At 32.9% G+C, this 17,559-nt stretch overlaps 2 protein-coding genes and 2 non-coding genes across 4 annotated transcripts; 3 read left to right on the top strand and 1 right to left on the bottom strand.

The window, feature by feature from the left end:
- Window positions 1-261: 261 nt before the first annotated feature.
- LOC114741331 (uncharacterized) lies at window positions 262-2,474 on the bottom strand. The gene is made up of 3 exons (XM_028929582.1): window positions 2,442-2,474; window positions 1,380-1,494; window positions 262-1,076 (listed from the first exon to the last, which is right to left on the bottom strand). The coding sequence occupies exons 1-3, from the start codon at window positions 2,472-2,474 to the stop codon at window positions 262-264; spliced, it is 963 nt and encodes a 320-aa protein (XP_028785415.1).
- A 3,084-nt stretch (window positions 2,475-5,558) lies between these two features.
- Window positions 5,559-9,879, top strand: LOC114741326 (protein CURVATURE THYLAKOID 1D, chloroplastic-like). Its single transcript, XM_028929577.1, has 5 exons — window positions 5,559-5,765; window positions 6,425-6,660; window positions 8,794-8,898; window positions 8,993-9,064; window positions 9,143-9,879. The coding sequence occupies exons 1-5, from the start codon at window positions 5,615-5,617 to the stop codon at window positions 9,212-9,214; spliced, it is 636 nt and encodes a 211-aa protein (XP_028785410.1). The 5' UTR covers window positions 5,559-5,614; the 3' UTR covers window positions 9,215-9,879.
- On the top strand, window positions 7,703-7,796 carry LOC114741335 (small nucleolar RNA snoR128). Its single transcript, XR_003739765.1, has one exon. It is a non-coding gene; the product is annotated as a small nucleolar RNA snoR128 (small nucleolar RNA).
- Window positions 8,092-8,185, top strand: LOC114741334 (small nucleolar RNA snoR128). Its single transcript, XR_003739764.1, has one exon. It is a non-coding gene; the product is annotated as a small nucleolar RNA snoR128 (small nucleolar RNA).
- Window positions 9,880-17,559: the final 7,680 nt, after the last annotated feature.

The following is a 17,559-nucleotide window of genomic DNA, read 5'->3' as shown; positions in this document are numbered from 1 at the left end:
TTATTACATTACATAAAAAATTTAAAAGCAATAAGTCTCAAACTTCAAATACAATCCATAAAAGTCTAACTACAAAATTATTACAATACAACCAAATTTAAAAGTAACAAGTCTCAAACTTCAAATACAATACATAAAAGTTTAACTTCAAAATTATTACAATACAACCAAATTTAAAAACAACAAGTCTCAAATATCAAATACAATACAACCAAATAGACATGAAACAACAAGTACATCAAAGCACAAGTTTTAAACTGATTAGGGTACATTGCCACCACGTCCCATTAGCCTATTTTGATAATCTATCCACATCTCATTTGCTATAGTATCTCTAATCAACTGTCCCCGAGCAGCCTCCTCATTGTCACCACGTCGATCACGAATATTATCATTAGACTCAGATTGAGTTGCAAGTTCATGATCTACTTCTTCTATGAGATCCTCATTAGGATCTATACTCATTAAATAGTTATGAAGAATACAACATGCTCCAATAATAAGAGTTTGAGCTTTCACTCCATAAGTAGGCTCAGCTGAATTGGCTAAAATGTCAAATCTTTTTTTCAAAACACCAAAAGCCCTTTCAATTGCATTGGGTAATGATGAATGTCGCAAATTGAACAATTCTTTATAATTTTGGGGTGGATTTCTTTCTGAAAACTCTTTCAAATGATAACGGACTCCTCTGTAGGGTGTAATGAGTCCACTAGTTAGCATGAAACCAGCATCCACAAGGTAGTATTTACCTTCAGGAATTTTCAGCTTATCCTCTCGTGTTAATGCATTTTTCATAATTCTAGAGTCAGATGCTGTGCCTTCCCATCCAGTGAGCACATAGGTGAATTTTAAATCAAATGAGCAAGCTGCTAACACATTCTGTGTTGGGAATTCTTTCCTACCACGATATCGAGGAGCATCTTTAACAGATACCTTCACACGTATGTGTGTTCCATCTATGGCGCCAATACAATCCTTAAAAAAAGGATAAAACCTCTCATTTGCATGGATTTCAGGAGGGACTATTGCTCCATTAGGTTGCACAATAAACTTATCGCCTACTTCAATAATAGCTCCTAACACATTATAGAGATGGCGACTAATTGTCTCACCAGATCTTCAAAAGAAAAAATTTACAACTCGATTTTTTGCTCTATGGCCTAATATGTAAAGAGTTTTTGCCACTTGTTCTTCCACAGTAGCCCATCTTGTGGGCTTTAACCCCCCCTCTCTTTCTAGCAAGACACATAATGTTAGGAAAGCATTAGGAGTCATGCGAATGATATTGCGACTCTTTTCATTGGTGCTTAATTGGCTCATTATTTCTTCACGCACCCTTTCCCTTTCTGAACTCATACTACAACTTATTTTTCTCTTACGGCACCTCCTCCGAATAACAAGATAGACAAAAACACATGTGAGTAGTGCTATAGCTTTTTGACGCAAATCCAACCATCGACGCAAGGCTAAATTGTTTTGAGATCTCCATTCCATCTAATAAACCATATAGACATGTATCCAATTAATACTAGATCACTTGAGACATGACAAATAGATTTGACATATTTAATCAGCACTATTTGACAAATAAATTATATCTATAAATCAAAAACCAAAAGGCAAATGCGTGAGAAGCATATTTTAATCAGCACTATTCGAAAAGCAGAAACTATATCTAGGCAATAGCTCAACTCAAACAAAGTAGAAACTATATCACTGGCTTCCACTGCTCGAGAAGCATCTTTAGAAAAAGAGAAGCATCATCAATCATGGACACAACAATTGGTCTGAGAAAAAAGCATTTCTTACAACACGACAGAAAAAACTCAAGAAACAGATTGAATTCAGATTTGCATTGAAGCAGAGATGCACACTACTTTTTCCCTCCTGCATCAAGTCTCCCTTTAAAGAAGCATAGACATCAAAAGGAATTCAAATAATTGATCCATGTGTCCACCCAAACACGACATATCAAGAGCATTTTAAATTAAGATACATATTCTTTTACATCAGGAAGCAAATCTGATCCACTTAATATAAGCAAATGACATCAACTTATTGTTGACAGCTGTAACCTAACCTGAAGCTAACTAAATCAGTTTGATCCAAAAAAAAAAAATAATTCTCACCCTCATAGAAAGAATCCCTTGTATGTATAGCATGGTACGCCATAAAAGAAAGGCACATGGGGGGAATCAAGCGTTAGCTGATCAGGACATGCACAAGAATGTATGACAATCCCAATCACCAACGCACCATTTAAACCCCATTTAGTAGAAAGGGAATTACACGTGGAACTGGTATAAATATTACTACTTGTTAACTAGAAATAAGACAGAAGAAGAAAGGGTTAATATGTTAAATATGGAACTCGTAGAATCCCTTGGAAGCAGGATTTGACGGAGCAGTGCCCAGAAGCAGAGCCGCCGCACATGGCTTACCAAATCACTTCGGCCCCACCACCCCCTCGCCATGGTGTTATCACATCTCATTTTCTGCCCCCTTTCCACTTCACCATGCTCCTAAGCCTATCAACACACTTGATCGGCGTATGAAATTTATATAATATGACATTGGTTCAATAACAAGATCCAAATGCTTCCAACACAATCGATCAATACTATAATATTATTTAACATTAAAAAAATAAAATCATCAAAGTTGGAGGGATATTGGTATATGACGTAAAAAAATAAAATCATCATAAAAGACAATGCTATAAAAATACACAAATATAGTGACCAGGGTGTACCTAAAGCGGAGACGAGGAGCGAAGAAATGAGGGATAGAATCTTTGGAGGACGCAGAGATGGACAAAGGAAGGTTTTGCCTGCGAAGATGCTTGAGAAAGAAAGGAGAAAGGGTTTCGCGTGGGAAGAAAGGAAGAGACGCAGCGTGAAAGAAAGGAGAAAATGTTTGAGGGGTAAACTTGGAATATTAAAAAATTAACATGGATAATTTTGTCCATACGAAACATAATATTTCTCTCCCCTCGAAAAAACCCCAAATTTGGAGGGGAGCAGAAAGAAGGGAGGGGAGCACTAAATGACAAACTTTTTCCCTCCCCTCCCCTCTATTTTTTTCAACTAAACACACTGATCCCCTCCCCTCAAAAACCCTCCAACCAAACACTGCGTTAGTGTCTTTGAAAAACAAATTGGGTTATAACTTAGCATCCGAATTATGTCCAACTGATATTGGAAAGCGGATGGAGATTGATATTCCTTTTATCTTCCCAGCCTCATGCCCCTGCCAGCTGCCCTCCTCTGCTTCTCATGTTGCATCAGTAATCATAGTTTCCTACTTCACCATTCACACTTTCAATTTAGGGCCTCTTTGAGATAGCAGCGAAAATAACCTATAAGTATATTTCATATAAGCTGAGATAAAATTTCTTTTACATACTTGTCTCGTATTTTATAAATCACGATGGAAAAGTTATTTATAAGCTATTTCAAATGGATCCTTAGTCCACCCCACTTGTAATAATAATTACAGCTTTTGTTCTTTTTTTTTTTTTTTGGTCCTACTTTGCATTGTCTTTTTCTTTTTAGCAATAAAAAAAAAATCCAACGTTAGTTTTGAGCTGCTCTGTCATATTTAATCTAACCCCATTTAAATAATATTTTTAATTTAAGCTTTTTTTTTACCAGCAATTTTTAATTTAAGCTTCTAATACAATGAATAAACAGAGAAGCTTATTGCCACATAAAAAAAGCCCAAAAAACGTTAAAACCGAATTATTTTGATTAATCTGGTTTGGTTATTTACTACTCCCTCTGTTCCTTATTATAAGAGACAAATAACCGAAGTATGTTAATAAAAAAAAATAGTTAAAATTAGTTAAGAACAATTAATGTGTAAAAAGTATAATTTTTTTCCAAAAATGCCCTCATTAATAAGGAGAGAGAGCATGAGAGAAAATAATTAAATTATTAAAAGAAAGAGAAGTGAGAGGAAGAGAGAGTGTGAGTTGGAGATAATAAATATGGGTAAAATAGTAAATCAACACATAGAAGTAGAGACAACTTGTAAGTGTCTCTTATATATAGGAATATGCCATAAACATCAAATGTCTCTTATAATAAGAAACGGAGGGAGTAATATTTAATTGCAGTTCTGTGTTTAAAATATATATTTTAGTTATTCAGTTATTTTGGTTAATAAAGCTAATCAAATCGAAAAACCAATTGCTTGGTCCTAGTTTTATCATTCTTTCAATTGTTCTCAGCATAACTCATTAATATAATTATATTGGTTAACTTTTTCGAAGCATCACTGCTATGTCCTAAATATCTATTTGTGGTTTCAGAATGATCATTATATTATAAGTTTATGATAATTTTGGAGTAAGTTGTTGGACGAAAATATGTTTCTATTCGTACTGCATAAAAATATTTTTTAAAAAAATTTGGGGGTGTTTAGATAGAAATCAAACTATGGTTTCAAAAATAATTTTACAATATACGAAATAAATATATAGAGGAGTTTGTTTCGATTTACGAAAAAATATTTTTGGAAACCACTTTTAAAGCAAATCCCAACACCCCTTTAATGACAGTGTAGCCAACTCATACGGATATGTTTAACTTCTAAAAATCTAAAATATATTTTTCATAATTTATTAGAAGTATGTTAAATATTTTAAATCAAATTAACTTAGGAAAAATTTAATCAAATTAGCATAAGTGTATTTTAAATTTCAAAAATAAATTAAAACACTCATAACAACAACAGTAATATAGTATGTGCTATGTTGAAAAATATACCGACTTAATTTGATTAGAAAATATTATTTCGATTAAAGTGATTGATATGATAGTGATAAACTCTTCATATTCTTGTGTGTATTCGTAAAAGAGAATTTTGGACAAAAAAAAAGTATTCGTAAAAGAAAACTGACACGTACCTGCTCGGAAAAAAAAATAATTTTACAATATATAAAATAAATATATAAAAGAATTTGTTTCGATTTACGAAAAAATATTTTTGAAAATCATTTTTAATGCAAATCCCAACACCCCTTAATGACAGTGTAGCCAACTCATACGGATATGTTTAACTTCTAAAAATCTAAAATATATTTTTCATAATTTATTAAAAGTATGTTAAATATTTTAAATCAAATTAACTCAGGAAAAATTTAATCAAATTAGCATAAGTGTATTTTAAATTTCAAAAATAAATTAAAACACTCATAACAACAACAGTAATATAGTATGTGCTATGTTGAAAAATATACCGACTCTAATTTGATTAGAAAATATTATTTCGATTAAATTGATTGATATGATAGTGATAAACTCTTCGTATTCTTGTGTGTATTCGTAAAAGAAAATTTTGGACAAAAAAAAAAAAGTATTCGTAAAAGAAAACTGACACGTACCTGCTCGGGGAAAAAAAGAGAGAAAACTTTGTTGTTGTTGTTGTTTTTTTTTTGGGGGTTTCCACCGTTGCATCAAAATACAAAAAAATGTAAACTCCAGAAAGAGAAAAAATCTGGAAACCCTAGAGGCCACGTGTATATAAGAGGTGAGAAACCTCATTTTCTTTCGCGTCTTCGGTTCTTCCCCATTTCTCCTCGCTCAGTGACAGCCACTGCAAGCTTCTGGAAATGGAGCTTTGTACAGTTCAGGCCTCCTTCAAACTTCCCAATAATAATGCCTTCTGCGTCGGGATTCCTCCTGATTCCCCTTCCCTCGCTAAACCCTTCCTTTTTCTCAGAAAAACCCCAGTGATTAGCACCTCTGGCAACATGCTATCTCGTACGTTCTTCATCCCTTACATTCGGTCTCAATCGAAATCATAAAGTAGGTTGCTTGTACTTTTTTCTGTAATTTTCCCTCTTTTATTTGGGCTTGAGCTGATTGGGTTTGCCGGTTATGTTAGGAACTTCTGTTTATTTATTCTGATACGCCACTCTTGGTTTTCAAAAATTCTTGCATGGTAGTTCGTTCACAAAAGGATATGGTTTCGCCCTTTTATTTCCCGCCGGGTTCTCTTTATGTTCTTACAAAGTTGATCCCAACACTCTTCCTATTGCTTAACTCATCAGTCTCCATCTCAACTCATTAGTGGGGTCGTAGTTTTTTCAAATTCTGTTCTGAGAAGACTCATCTATGGTGTGGTCTGCTGTCTTAAATTACTTGAATACCTGCGACATCCCCTCCCCGGGGGGAGGGAGTTCCATGGAATATAAGAAAGATCAGTAATCCTCAAAATGTTTGTCTTGCTAAAATGAACGTCACCTTAGAAAAATCTTAGCATTTCTTACTTCTTCTAGAGTAGTCGAACTCTGTCTTATGACACTGACGGTTGCAAACATAAGGTTGCCGCTATTTTTCTGTACCGTCATTTACTAAGTGCAGAGCAATTATGAACATTACTATAAAATACATGACTTGCACTTTTTCCTATCGTTCAGGTTCAACTTCCTTGATTTATGTGTCACCAAGGGCAAAAGTATCCGATGAAACATCTGGTGGGCCAAGTCAATTTGTTGATGAGAAACCAGACCGTGCAATAATTGTGGAGGATGTTAAAACAACCGAAAATAATGCATTCAGTGGAAACGTGGCATCCGAAGAAACAAAAGAAGAATCACCCGTGGATGAGCTAGTGCAGCCGTTTGATTTTGCTGAAAAACTTGAAAATATAAAGGTTGCTGGAGCTACATTTTCTGCACTCTTATTTGATTTTAGTAGTCCGTGTCATGTCTATGCCCACTAGGGACTACAATTCTGGTTTCCTATCTGCATTAAGTGATTTATTACGTAACTATTCAGTTGAAGATATTTTTACTAGATGCTTGGCTGTTTCTCTCTATACTCACTAGTGACTACAATTTTGGTGCTTTTCTATTGAATTTGACTTTCCTGTTGTGTAATCCCCGATGAAAGTTGTATGAATCTGTGTTTCATAGAAACCATTTAATTCCATATGAGACAATCCCGCTGGTGTTTATATTTTGGTATTGTATTATTGGACTGACTTTATTTTATCTTGCAAATTTCTTCCCATCCCTTAGAACCCAGGTGGGACAAGATACTTTGAATTGGTTTTTGGTTTTTACGCCTTGGTGTCTTGAAGGGAGTGTTCCTAATTTCAAGGGTTAAGTGCAGCTTTTCTATATTTGGTATTTGCACCTCTTGTGTAATCTTTCCTCTCTGACAATAATTCTTGTTTTATTTTAAAAAATATTTGTTCTGTAGGTTTTTGTCTATTTAATTTCAAAATAGCCCTTTTGTTTGTTGTTGAAAATATGAATTATACCCTGAGCATTAAATTGTTGATCCTAAATATGCATTTCTTGACTTAATGGACCCATGTTCAAATTGAGCTGCTGTGAGGACTCTACAGATTGTTGATGACATCCGCAGAATGTTCGATGATACGAACCTGAGTTGTTATCCAAGCAACCTCACATGGCTTCATCCTTCCCCGTTTTATCTGATACCAGTTTTTAATGTTTTCAAACTTGTAACTAAAGTCTGACTGCATCCTCAATTTTTAAATCTTCTTTTTCCTAATAATATTTCATCCTTTACCCAGAAAACAATTTCACATTGCTCTGTACATTTTCCCCTATAATCCTATTATTTTTTTGTTTCAATTTGTGCCTCTTGTATTGAGCATTGAGTGTTTGGTCCAATGGTTGTATTTATTTACTCATTTTGAACTGCGGTCAAAACACCAAATTGAGTTGCTGTGATGACCCTATTCAAGATTGATGGCATTCATAGTATGTCTTATGAGACTTCGGCAGAAATGTCGAACCTGAGCGGTTACCTGAGCAACTTCATGTGGATCAGCCTAACTCCCCCAACCCCCAAATTTTTTTTTTTTGAATGGCTTACAGTTGTGACTAATTAAAACCTGTAATTGTAAGCAGGAATTTTGAAATCTCATCTCTTTTATAACCATTCTTCCAGCATCAGTGCTTCTACTGTTGAAAAAGAATTCAACTTTGTTTAGTAAAATTTTTTAAATGTCTGTTTTTCTTCTGATATGTTCCTTTGCATTGAACAGTAAATTGCCTGTCCTGCAGGTGAATCTATTTATGTAGTTATATAGACCTATTTCCAAATTTAGTTGCTGTGATGATCGTAAGGGTTATTGATGATATTCATGGAATGTCTCATGAGATTTTGACAATTATGTCAAACCTGAGCGGTTACCTGAGCAACTCTACGTGTGTTCACTTCTTTTGTCCTGTCTATTATCATTTACAATTATATGCTTTATTATTCGTAGTGGCTGTGTTGTTAAAATATGCTTTATTATTGGCACCGGCTGCATCGTTAAAATATTACAGTGATTCTCTAGTGTTTATCTGCGCTTTACATTTAATGGTATTCCTGCTGATTAATGAGATATTAACCTTGATTTTAAAATTCAAACTGTGTGTTTCTGAACTGGTTGCATTCTTTGCTGATCTACATTTTTCTCATGTAACTTCTTGCCCTCCTCTTTAATTTCTTATCGATCCTTTTATGCCTTTATCCTTTTTGTGTAACCTATCCTGGCGTCCTGTTTCTTCTATCTAATTAGCTATAGCTATGAGGAAGTGAGCATGCAATGTGACTAGGTTTTACAAAATCATATATGGGTTTGAAGTTACTTCTTTGAAGGCACTGATCAGTTAGATTAAATGCAGTTTGGACCTTTGTTTGTGAATTCTTTTTATTGCCTTATATTCATGCCCTGCCATGAAACCAGCTGTTTTTCTGTTATTATGAATCTGAATACAGACTATGCTACTCGCCCAAGCTTGATTCCTTCCTTTCATTTCAGTTTGACATAGATGACACGGGTTCTATTCTCTTGTATGGAGGAGGTGCTGTAATTGCGTTGTGGCTAACATCAGCTGTTGTTGGTGCTATTGATTCTATCCCACTGGTTTGTATTGGTTTAGTATCATGTTATGCTTTCAAGCAATAAACATTTTTTTATATGTAACTCTTGTTTTTGGTTTTCATCATTGGGACATCAGATTCCCAAATTGCTGGAAGTAGTGGGCCTTGCATATACTCTATGGTTCACTTACCGCTATCTTCTCTTCAAGGTACATATTTTGGTTTTTCTGCTGATATTTTTTAGGCGATTTAGATAAATAGGATTAATTATATGTATTAACTCGCAGAAAAATAGGGATGAACTGGCCATGAAAATAGAAGAGCTCAAGGCACAAGTACTGGGTTCAGAAGATGGCTAGTCCTTCTGGTAGGATGAGCTATGCTACTGTAGTTGCATTACCATATATCTGTATAGGGATAATTGCTCTAAATTGTGGAAGCTAATATGTTGATGGTTCTTCCCTGAAAAGAATTTTTTCTTCCCCGTAGCACACAAGTTTGTATGTGGTATGCTAGATTGGGAAATATAATCTGAATTGGCCGTTAATCTTCCTCTTCCCGGTGGGGTGTTCCCGGCACATTGTGGTCAAGATCATTTCGTCGTTCCTCAGTGTAATCTATGGCACCTTGCTTTTGTTCCTTTTGCCGTACAAGCAAAACGGCCCAATGTTGCATTGCCAATCAGTTAATAGCTTTGACTGGGAAAATGAAAGAATTATAGCTGAGTTGGATGTTTTTGGACTTTGGGTTGGACTAGAATGGGTCTTTTAGATTTTTCTTGTGCTAGTGCGTGGAGACTGAATTCATTCCACGTGGTCTACTTGATTTTATTAGCCTTTTGATTCCACCAATTTAATTAAGTTGATCCAATCGAATTCAAAAGTAATCGCTTGGTGTCTTGATTAGAAAAGTCAAAAGTGGGTCAATATTTATGTGATCAAACCTATGATTACAAAACAGATGCATTATTTAGTGAACCTATGTATTCTCTGGAACTTGGAAGTAGTCTTTATGCTTTTGATCATTCTCCATCAAGTCATTTCTTTTTGTTCACTGAATTTAGTGAACCGATGTATTTTCTGATAGTTGATTAATACATGATCTCATTTCTACCCCCCCCCCCCAAAAAAAAGAAGAAAAAGAAAAGACAAAAAAAAAAAGAAGAAAAAACCTCAAACAAAAGCCAAAAACTCCAGCATTGAAGATAGGTGCAGAATGCTTGGATTAAGCATGGAAAGTAGTGTGAATACCATGGAAATGGAGGTTTTCAGAACCAAGAAGAAAGATGTGGGGGCTTAAAGAACTAGTTGGGGAAGATGGCTTCTTTTAGCAGACGCCTGTTTTCTCGCTCAGTAGGCACGCTGGAAGACCATTTTGCCCATCCTTGTGTCTCATGAGTACGAAAATGCCATTGTAATTTGACTTCAATCAAAAGTTCAATGAAGATAATTTTGTCCAGCTCTTATCTTCAAATATGAAAGTAAAACTGATCAAGTTCCCTATTTTACGAAGTTAAGAAGAATAATAATTTGAGCTCCAAAAATTTCGAAATTTGTAAATAAATCTAATCAACTACCATATTTACCTAATCGAGACCCGAGTGGCATTGAAAAGAAGTGTTAGACGAACCATCTCGCTAAATCCAGAGCTTGCGGCAGGTTTTCAATTAGTTCGCTTTCACCGCTCTATTGTTAAAAATGTGGATTATTTTTTGCCAACAAAAATGTAGATATAGATATTGAAAAAAGGAGTGTTTGTTTTGTTGCTTCTATACTAGGAAGAAGTGTTTTGCTCTCTTCTGTGCGTGTGTGAAGGATGTGAGCGATATTTTCTAATGAAAAATGAAATATAGTGTTCCCAAAATATATACTACTTCCAATCCTCATTATAAGAACTAGTTGACTAATTTGAAAAAATTAAGAAAATAAGTTAAGTTAGTTATTTATAATAAATAGGTGTTGTTTTTTTTTTAAAATATCTTTATTAATCAAGTGTGTTGGCTAGAACTACTATTATTAGAAGGACTACCTAAAAAAAAAGAGTATAAATATGAGAGAGAAAGTGGATTGAGGTTTTATAATTAGAATCAAACTAAAAGTCAAACAAGCTCTTATATTAAGGATTGGAGGTAGTGTATATACTTCTCTGGTTCTTAATATAAGACCCATTTAATTAATTTGATTAGATTGAGAAAGTTAAGTAAGTTAGTTAATTATAAGAAAAATGACACATTTTTCTTAAAACACCATAATCATCTTTCTTAATACCCCATCTCTTTCTTCTACTTGATTATAATTGAGGGAGTATCCATAACGGTAATTTAGAGAAAATTGATAAATATAAGAAATATGTCTTATATTTAGTACAAAAAATAACTCAAAAATTGGATTCTATATTAAGGACTGGATGAGTGTACATACATACATACATATATATATATATATATATAGTCATGGCTTGGTCTGAAAGCTTGTCCATACATTCACAAGTTCTAAATTCGTAATAATACTAAGTAAAATAATGGAGTAGCTGTTCAACAATTTTAAAATTAATGTCTCTATGGCACATTCGCGTACGTTGCTTTAGTCAAAAATTGTTCGGAGAAAGGCTTTGAGCCTCTTTCTAGCTTTCCCATTCAGATTTGTTTTCCCATGTTTTTTTTTTCTATTTTTGGAGTATCCCTCCATGTGACTCTGCTCCCAAATCCCCTGTTTTGGTACTATAAAAAAAAAAAAAGGTCAACTTACTTTTTTAAGCCTTTTTAATTTTTTTAGTTGGTGATTATAGTTTTAACTTGTAAGAAATTCTCTTTCGGTAAATCATTCCTATTATGATTGCTCTCTCTGCTTCTGATTATAAAATCTCAAATTTTTAAATTTTTGTATGCGTAATTATAAATCTTTATGCAAAATTTAAAATATAATTAAATTTTTTAATTACTCCTCACAAGAGACCAAAAGTACTAATCTTATTTAATAAAAATGTGATTTTCAATAGCCACATTTAATTGAGAGCAAAAAGAAACAAATTTTTCATATCAAGACAAAATTTATTAGTAACAAAAAGACAAAACGTTACATATTAAACTCCCCAACTGAGGCGACACTGGAACCCAGTTGATCAGCTGGGCATGGGCTTCATTAATATTGTTTCTGACTTTTAGCAGTATGGTAGTCCAAAAATTTATTGTTGGTTAAACGTCCATGTTGATTATCATATTTATGATGTTAATGCTATGTTCAGATATTGTTTGGCAAAATCAAGTCTCATACCAGAAAAAGGCGTACCATCAAGGCATTAAGTTTGTGGACAATTTTATGAAATAGCTCTGGCAAAAAAAAAAAAAAAAAATCTTTACGTTTTTCTTTAGTGGTAAGTCATAGTAAAGTAATACTCCTTCGATTCTAAATATAAGATCTATTTTGTAGTGTAATTTACATTACAAAATAAGTCTTATATTTAGGACGGAGGAATAATTGTTTTCAAAGAGAAAATCTGACTGATTTTGAGCACTTCATTAACTGTTTATCTAGAGTTTTGCGATAACTGGGGAATTAATTAATAGTGGCATTCTAGCTTGAGAGCCTGTTTGGGTGCTCCAAAACTGTGGTTTCAGAAGCACTTTTCCGCAAAACGAGGTAACCTCCTCCACATATTTACTTCGTAATCCGTAAAAGCACTTCTGAAACCATGGTTTGGTTTCTATCCAAACACTCCCTCAATTATTGATTAATGTTTGCGGTAATTGGTTGATTGTTCCATTTGTTTGTGGATTGACCTGACTTTGTTGAGCTGTTTATAAAAATTTAATTTGCTGTTAACTTAAAGTAGAAAGAGATTTGTAGCCTAAACAACGAGAAAAAAGAAGGGCCGCGTGCTTGAATTTTTAATCGTGAGATTATTGCTGTTATACTGTTTTTAGTCGTTAATAGAGTTAATATTATTGTTGATGCTTAAAATTTGATCAAACTTTAGTTTTGGTTCATATAGTCTCAAATTGTTGGTTTTAATCTCTATAATTTCATGAGTACCTGGTTTAACTTTAAGTATAAGGACCAAGACCAACACTTATTAAAAGTATAGGAATTGTTCGTTAAATCAAATCTTTATAAAATTATATTGATCAAGATCAAATATTTGAAATTGCAAGGATTAAAACTAAAACTTAACTAAACTATGAGAACTACAATGATATTAACCTTTGTTAATATACAATTCATTAAAAATGCTTGGCTTTAGACTAAACATTTCGTTCGTTTTTTATCAAAAAAAAAAAAAATCACAAAAGCTTCCTGAATTTGCATTATTGATTGCAAACATGACATGCTGGAATTGTCTTATACCGCCGGTAATTTGGGATCGTATAGTTTTGGCTATTACTTATAATATTGACTTAAGCAGCAAAAATTAATAAACAATTTATCAAAGATCAGGTCATGGCGCATTGCATAAGTTTGGTAAATATTTTTTAAAGAATGACAAGTATAAGAAACAAAATGAATCAAGGTATTTTCACTAGTGCAGAATACCATATCTGGCATTGTTAAAATTGCATTTTTACTACCCCTCTGATTTTTAATGTATAACCTAATTGGGAAGTTAATGTTGATTCTATATGTAAGAATTGCTTTACATGTTTATCAATTTTTTTCATATTAACCCTATTGATATTCGCTCAACAATAATTAAGTAGAAGAGAAAAGAAAGAAATTAAAAAAGATACTTATAATGTTTTGGAAAGAACATATCACATTAATTAATTTAATTAATACCCTTAATCTACTTAAATTAACTGATTCGCTCCGATGTGAGGTGCAGTAGAAATAGCAATGATAGGACATAGTAATTTGGGAGAATTATAATGAGGTCTTAAAGAAGAAAAATAATTATTAAAAAAGTCTTTATAACAACCTAAGTAGCCAGTAATGACAAATTCTAGAGTTAGAAATGACAACTTTTAGGAGTTATTTTATAATTATTTTTTTTTGGAGACCTCACTATAATTCTCCCTTATAATTTCCGCATTGGTCATAAAGGAACATGCATCGTAATTATGATGTTTCTTAGAAATAAAATAGATGAAAAATATGACAAGTTTATTATCACTTCTAACCCTCAAGTGACAAGCACAAAATCCAGTAGTTAAATTAATATTTTATTCTAGTATATATTTAAGATTATCTAAACTCCCAGCTAAACTTATACCAATGAGTTGGGGGGGGGGGCTTAAAGTTTTTTTAGACACTTGAAATTAAAATATATTCTACCATTTTATTATGCACTTCACCACAGTACAAGAAACCATCTTCATATAGTATGAAACTAAGAGAAACACACACATATATAAAAAGAGTTCGTACTAGCATGGTGGCTCATCTTGAGAGTGATAACATTCCAAATTAGGAAATAAACGCTCAAAGGATGCTCAATTCCCACGTGTTCACATGTGATGCCCAGACAAAGTCCAGATCGACCTTGAATCTCATTTGGGAGATCAAACTCCCCCACGTCCTCTCAACTTTCTCCCATTGGATTCAACCAAAATTTAATATTTCATCAATGTCCCTAAATAAACATGAATTAATTAACTAATTTTTCCCATGTTATAGCTAAGATGATCACAGGCCAAATCAACAAGAATTAGATTTAGTAAAAGAAACTAGTTTCTCACAACGTACTAAACCGGTGTTCAAATTTTTACTTAAAGATGTATTAATATTTTGTGTTTCCTTGAAGATTATTGCCCCCTCAGACACAAAGTTACACAAAGACACCCAATAGCAGTATTTATTCGATTCTAAATATAAGACCTTTATATAATGTATATAAGGATTTTATATTTAGGATAGGATGAGTAATAATTACTGAATTCATTGAATAAATCTAAACTCTGCACACCTAACTTCATAAATTTCGTACACATTTTTTAACGGAGGTAATAATATTTCATTTCGGCCATTCAAACATATAGGTATGGGTGATAACGTTTCAAATTAATGAGTAAGAAATTTGACAATTCAGTATTTGAGTGATGACAACTCGCATTTCATAATATTGTGAACACTTTAATGCTAAAAAATAATCGAAAGACTATTTGGACTATTCAAGAGTAGGGAACGAGTATGGAGCTTTTCAGTCGAATCAATCAATCAAAGTTTGACACAGAACACTTCATCATCAGAAGGTTAGAGGAATATTGAGTGTTCCGAAGAAAAAACCAAGTTCAAAGAAAAACTAAAAGCAGTCCAATAACAAGGTTAACATTAGAACACTATAAAGTTAGTTAAAAAGCAACCCTTTAGTAAGTGATTTTTAGAACATTCTCAACTTATGAGACTATGAAAATCAAGTTCATATTTAACTAAAGACTTAAATACATAAGGTTTCATTACATACTCAAGTGATAGGATAGGAGTTAACCTAGATTACAAGTGATGAGGGACTAAAATCTAAGAGCTAATATCTGCACTTAAATTCTTGATACTCCTTTTGGTTCACATTTATAGAGGTTACTTTAACTAATTCATTAGTATCAGAAATAGCAGTTATCCGATTAAATTTGTTCTAGATTAAAAAACTTTTCTACGTTATGAAGGGGAGAAAAAGACACAATGACTTGTATTTAAGCATTAATTGTACAAACAAAATTGACAAATGAGTACTACCTCCGGTCCTAATTATAAGAATTAGTTGACTAATTTGAGGAAATTAAAGAAGTAAATTGAGTTAGTTATTTGTCCTAAATAGGTGTTGTCTTTTTTAAAATATCCTTACTAATCAAGTGTATTGACTAGAACTATTATTGTTAGAAGAGCTACTTTGAGAAGAAAATATATAAATATGAGAGACAAAGTGGATTGGAGTCTTATATTTATGACCAAAATAAAAGTTAAATAGAATTTTATATTAAGGACCGGAGGTAGTATTAATTACTCTTCAAGTAATTTATACTTTAGATTAAGTCATTCTTTTAGAATTAACTTATATTGTGGAAAGGGGGAGTATCGTCGAGCTTTCTCTGTAAAAATTAAAAGTTACTTATATTTAAAAATATATAGAAGGGGGAAGCTTTGAGTGATTTAAAAGTAAAATGTAGCTGGCTAGGTGTGTTGTAGGGGTGTTCACGGGACGGATCGAGACCGGGACAGGCCCGTCCCGGTGAACAGTAACGGGACAGATTTTCTGTCCCGTGTCCCGGCCCGTCCCGGGGTTGTCCCGGTCCCGGTCGGGACGGGACGGATCCGGGACGGGACCGGGACGTCCCGAAATTATTATTTTTTTAATTTTTTTTAATTTTTTTTAATTTTTTTAAAAAATCTGATTTTTTTAATTATATTTTTTTGAGCTTAAATCTTATAAAAACATCTTTTTTATTTGTTTGGGCACTCTTAAACAAAAGCTCAAAATATTACATATAATAGTTATTAAAAACTCTAAACAAAAGCTCAAAATATTACATATAATAGTTATTAAAAACTCTAAACAAAAGCTTTTAACACAATAAAAACTTGTTAAAAATTCTAATCATCAATAATTTCAAATCATTAACAAATATAAAAACTCTAAATAAATATATCCATAGTTCCATACAATAGTATCAAATCTTAAAAAAAATATGAAAAAATGATATTATATAAAAAATTAAAAAAATTAATTTTTTTTTTTTTAAAAGGAACCGGGACGGGACCGGGACGGGACAACCCCGTCCCGTGTCCCGTCCCGTCCCGGTCCCTTTTTTGTCCCGTCCCGGTTTGTCCCGTCCCGAAAAATTTCGGGACGGATCCGTCCCGTCCCAATAAGACCGGGACCGGAACGGGCCGACCGGGACGGGCCGGCCTTGAACACCCCTAGTGTGTTGTACCATTTTTATGGTACGTGGAATTTTGAAACAATTTTAACATGTTATATCCTTAAAACAACCTCGTCGATTTTATGAATTATCTTGTACTAAACTTACAATTCATTCCGTGTGCGCTCATTAATTAATCTTTAAATTACACATCTTCACTTTGAGTCCAAAAAAAAAAAAATTACACATCTTCACCAATCTCATAAACATTTATTTCTTCGAAAGAAGCTTTTTTTTTTTTTTTAAACTTCTACCATTCAAACATGTACGAAGTATGATAAATTTTTTAAATTGAGTAGAACTGTGATAATCTAACGAGTTGTGCCAGCGTCACTCGTCTGATCACATATAATATACTACCTCTGCTTCTAATTATAAGATTGAGTTGACTAATTTGAAAAAAATTAAAGAAAGAATTTAAGTTAGTTATTTGTAATAAATAGATATTGTCTAGTTAAGTTAGTTATTTGTAATAAATAGGTATTATCTTTCCTAAAATATCCTTACTAATTAACTATATTGGCTAGAATTATAATTATTAGAATGACTATCTTAGAAAAAAAATATATAAATATAAGAGACAAAGTGAATTGAGGTCTTATATTTAGGGTCAAAATAAAAATTAAACATGATTTTATATTAAGCATCGGAAGTAGTATTTTGGAGCATAACCTTCATTCTTTGGGTTAATTTAAAAAAAAAAAAAAAACTAGCCACCAGGCCACAATGGGTGCATGTTAGGTTGGCACGTGGCAGTGCAGGGGGGTCTAGTCTAGAATCAGCCTCTCAAATCTAAGCCACACCAATTTAATTCATAATCATGCTTGGACCAAAAAAAAAAAAATCATAATCGTG

The sequence above is a fragment of the Neltuma alba genome, unplaced genomic scaffold (genome assembly GCF_004799145.2).
Source record: "Neltuma alba isolate B1F8T4 unplaced genomic scaffold, ASM479914v2 tig00003349_pilon, whole genome shotgun sequence".
Classification (NCBI taxonomy): domain Eukaryota; kingdom Viridiplantae; phylum Streptophyta; class Magnoliopsida; order Fabales; family Fabaceae; genus Neltuma; species Neltuma alba.
Note: the sequence above shows the minus strand (reverse complement) of the source record. Positions and strands in the feature narration are given on the sequence as shown.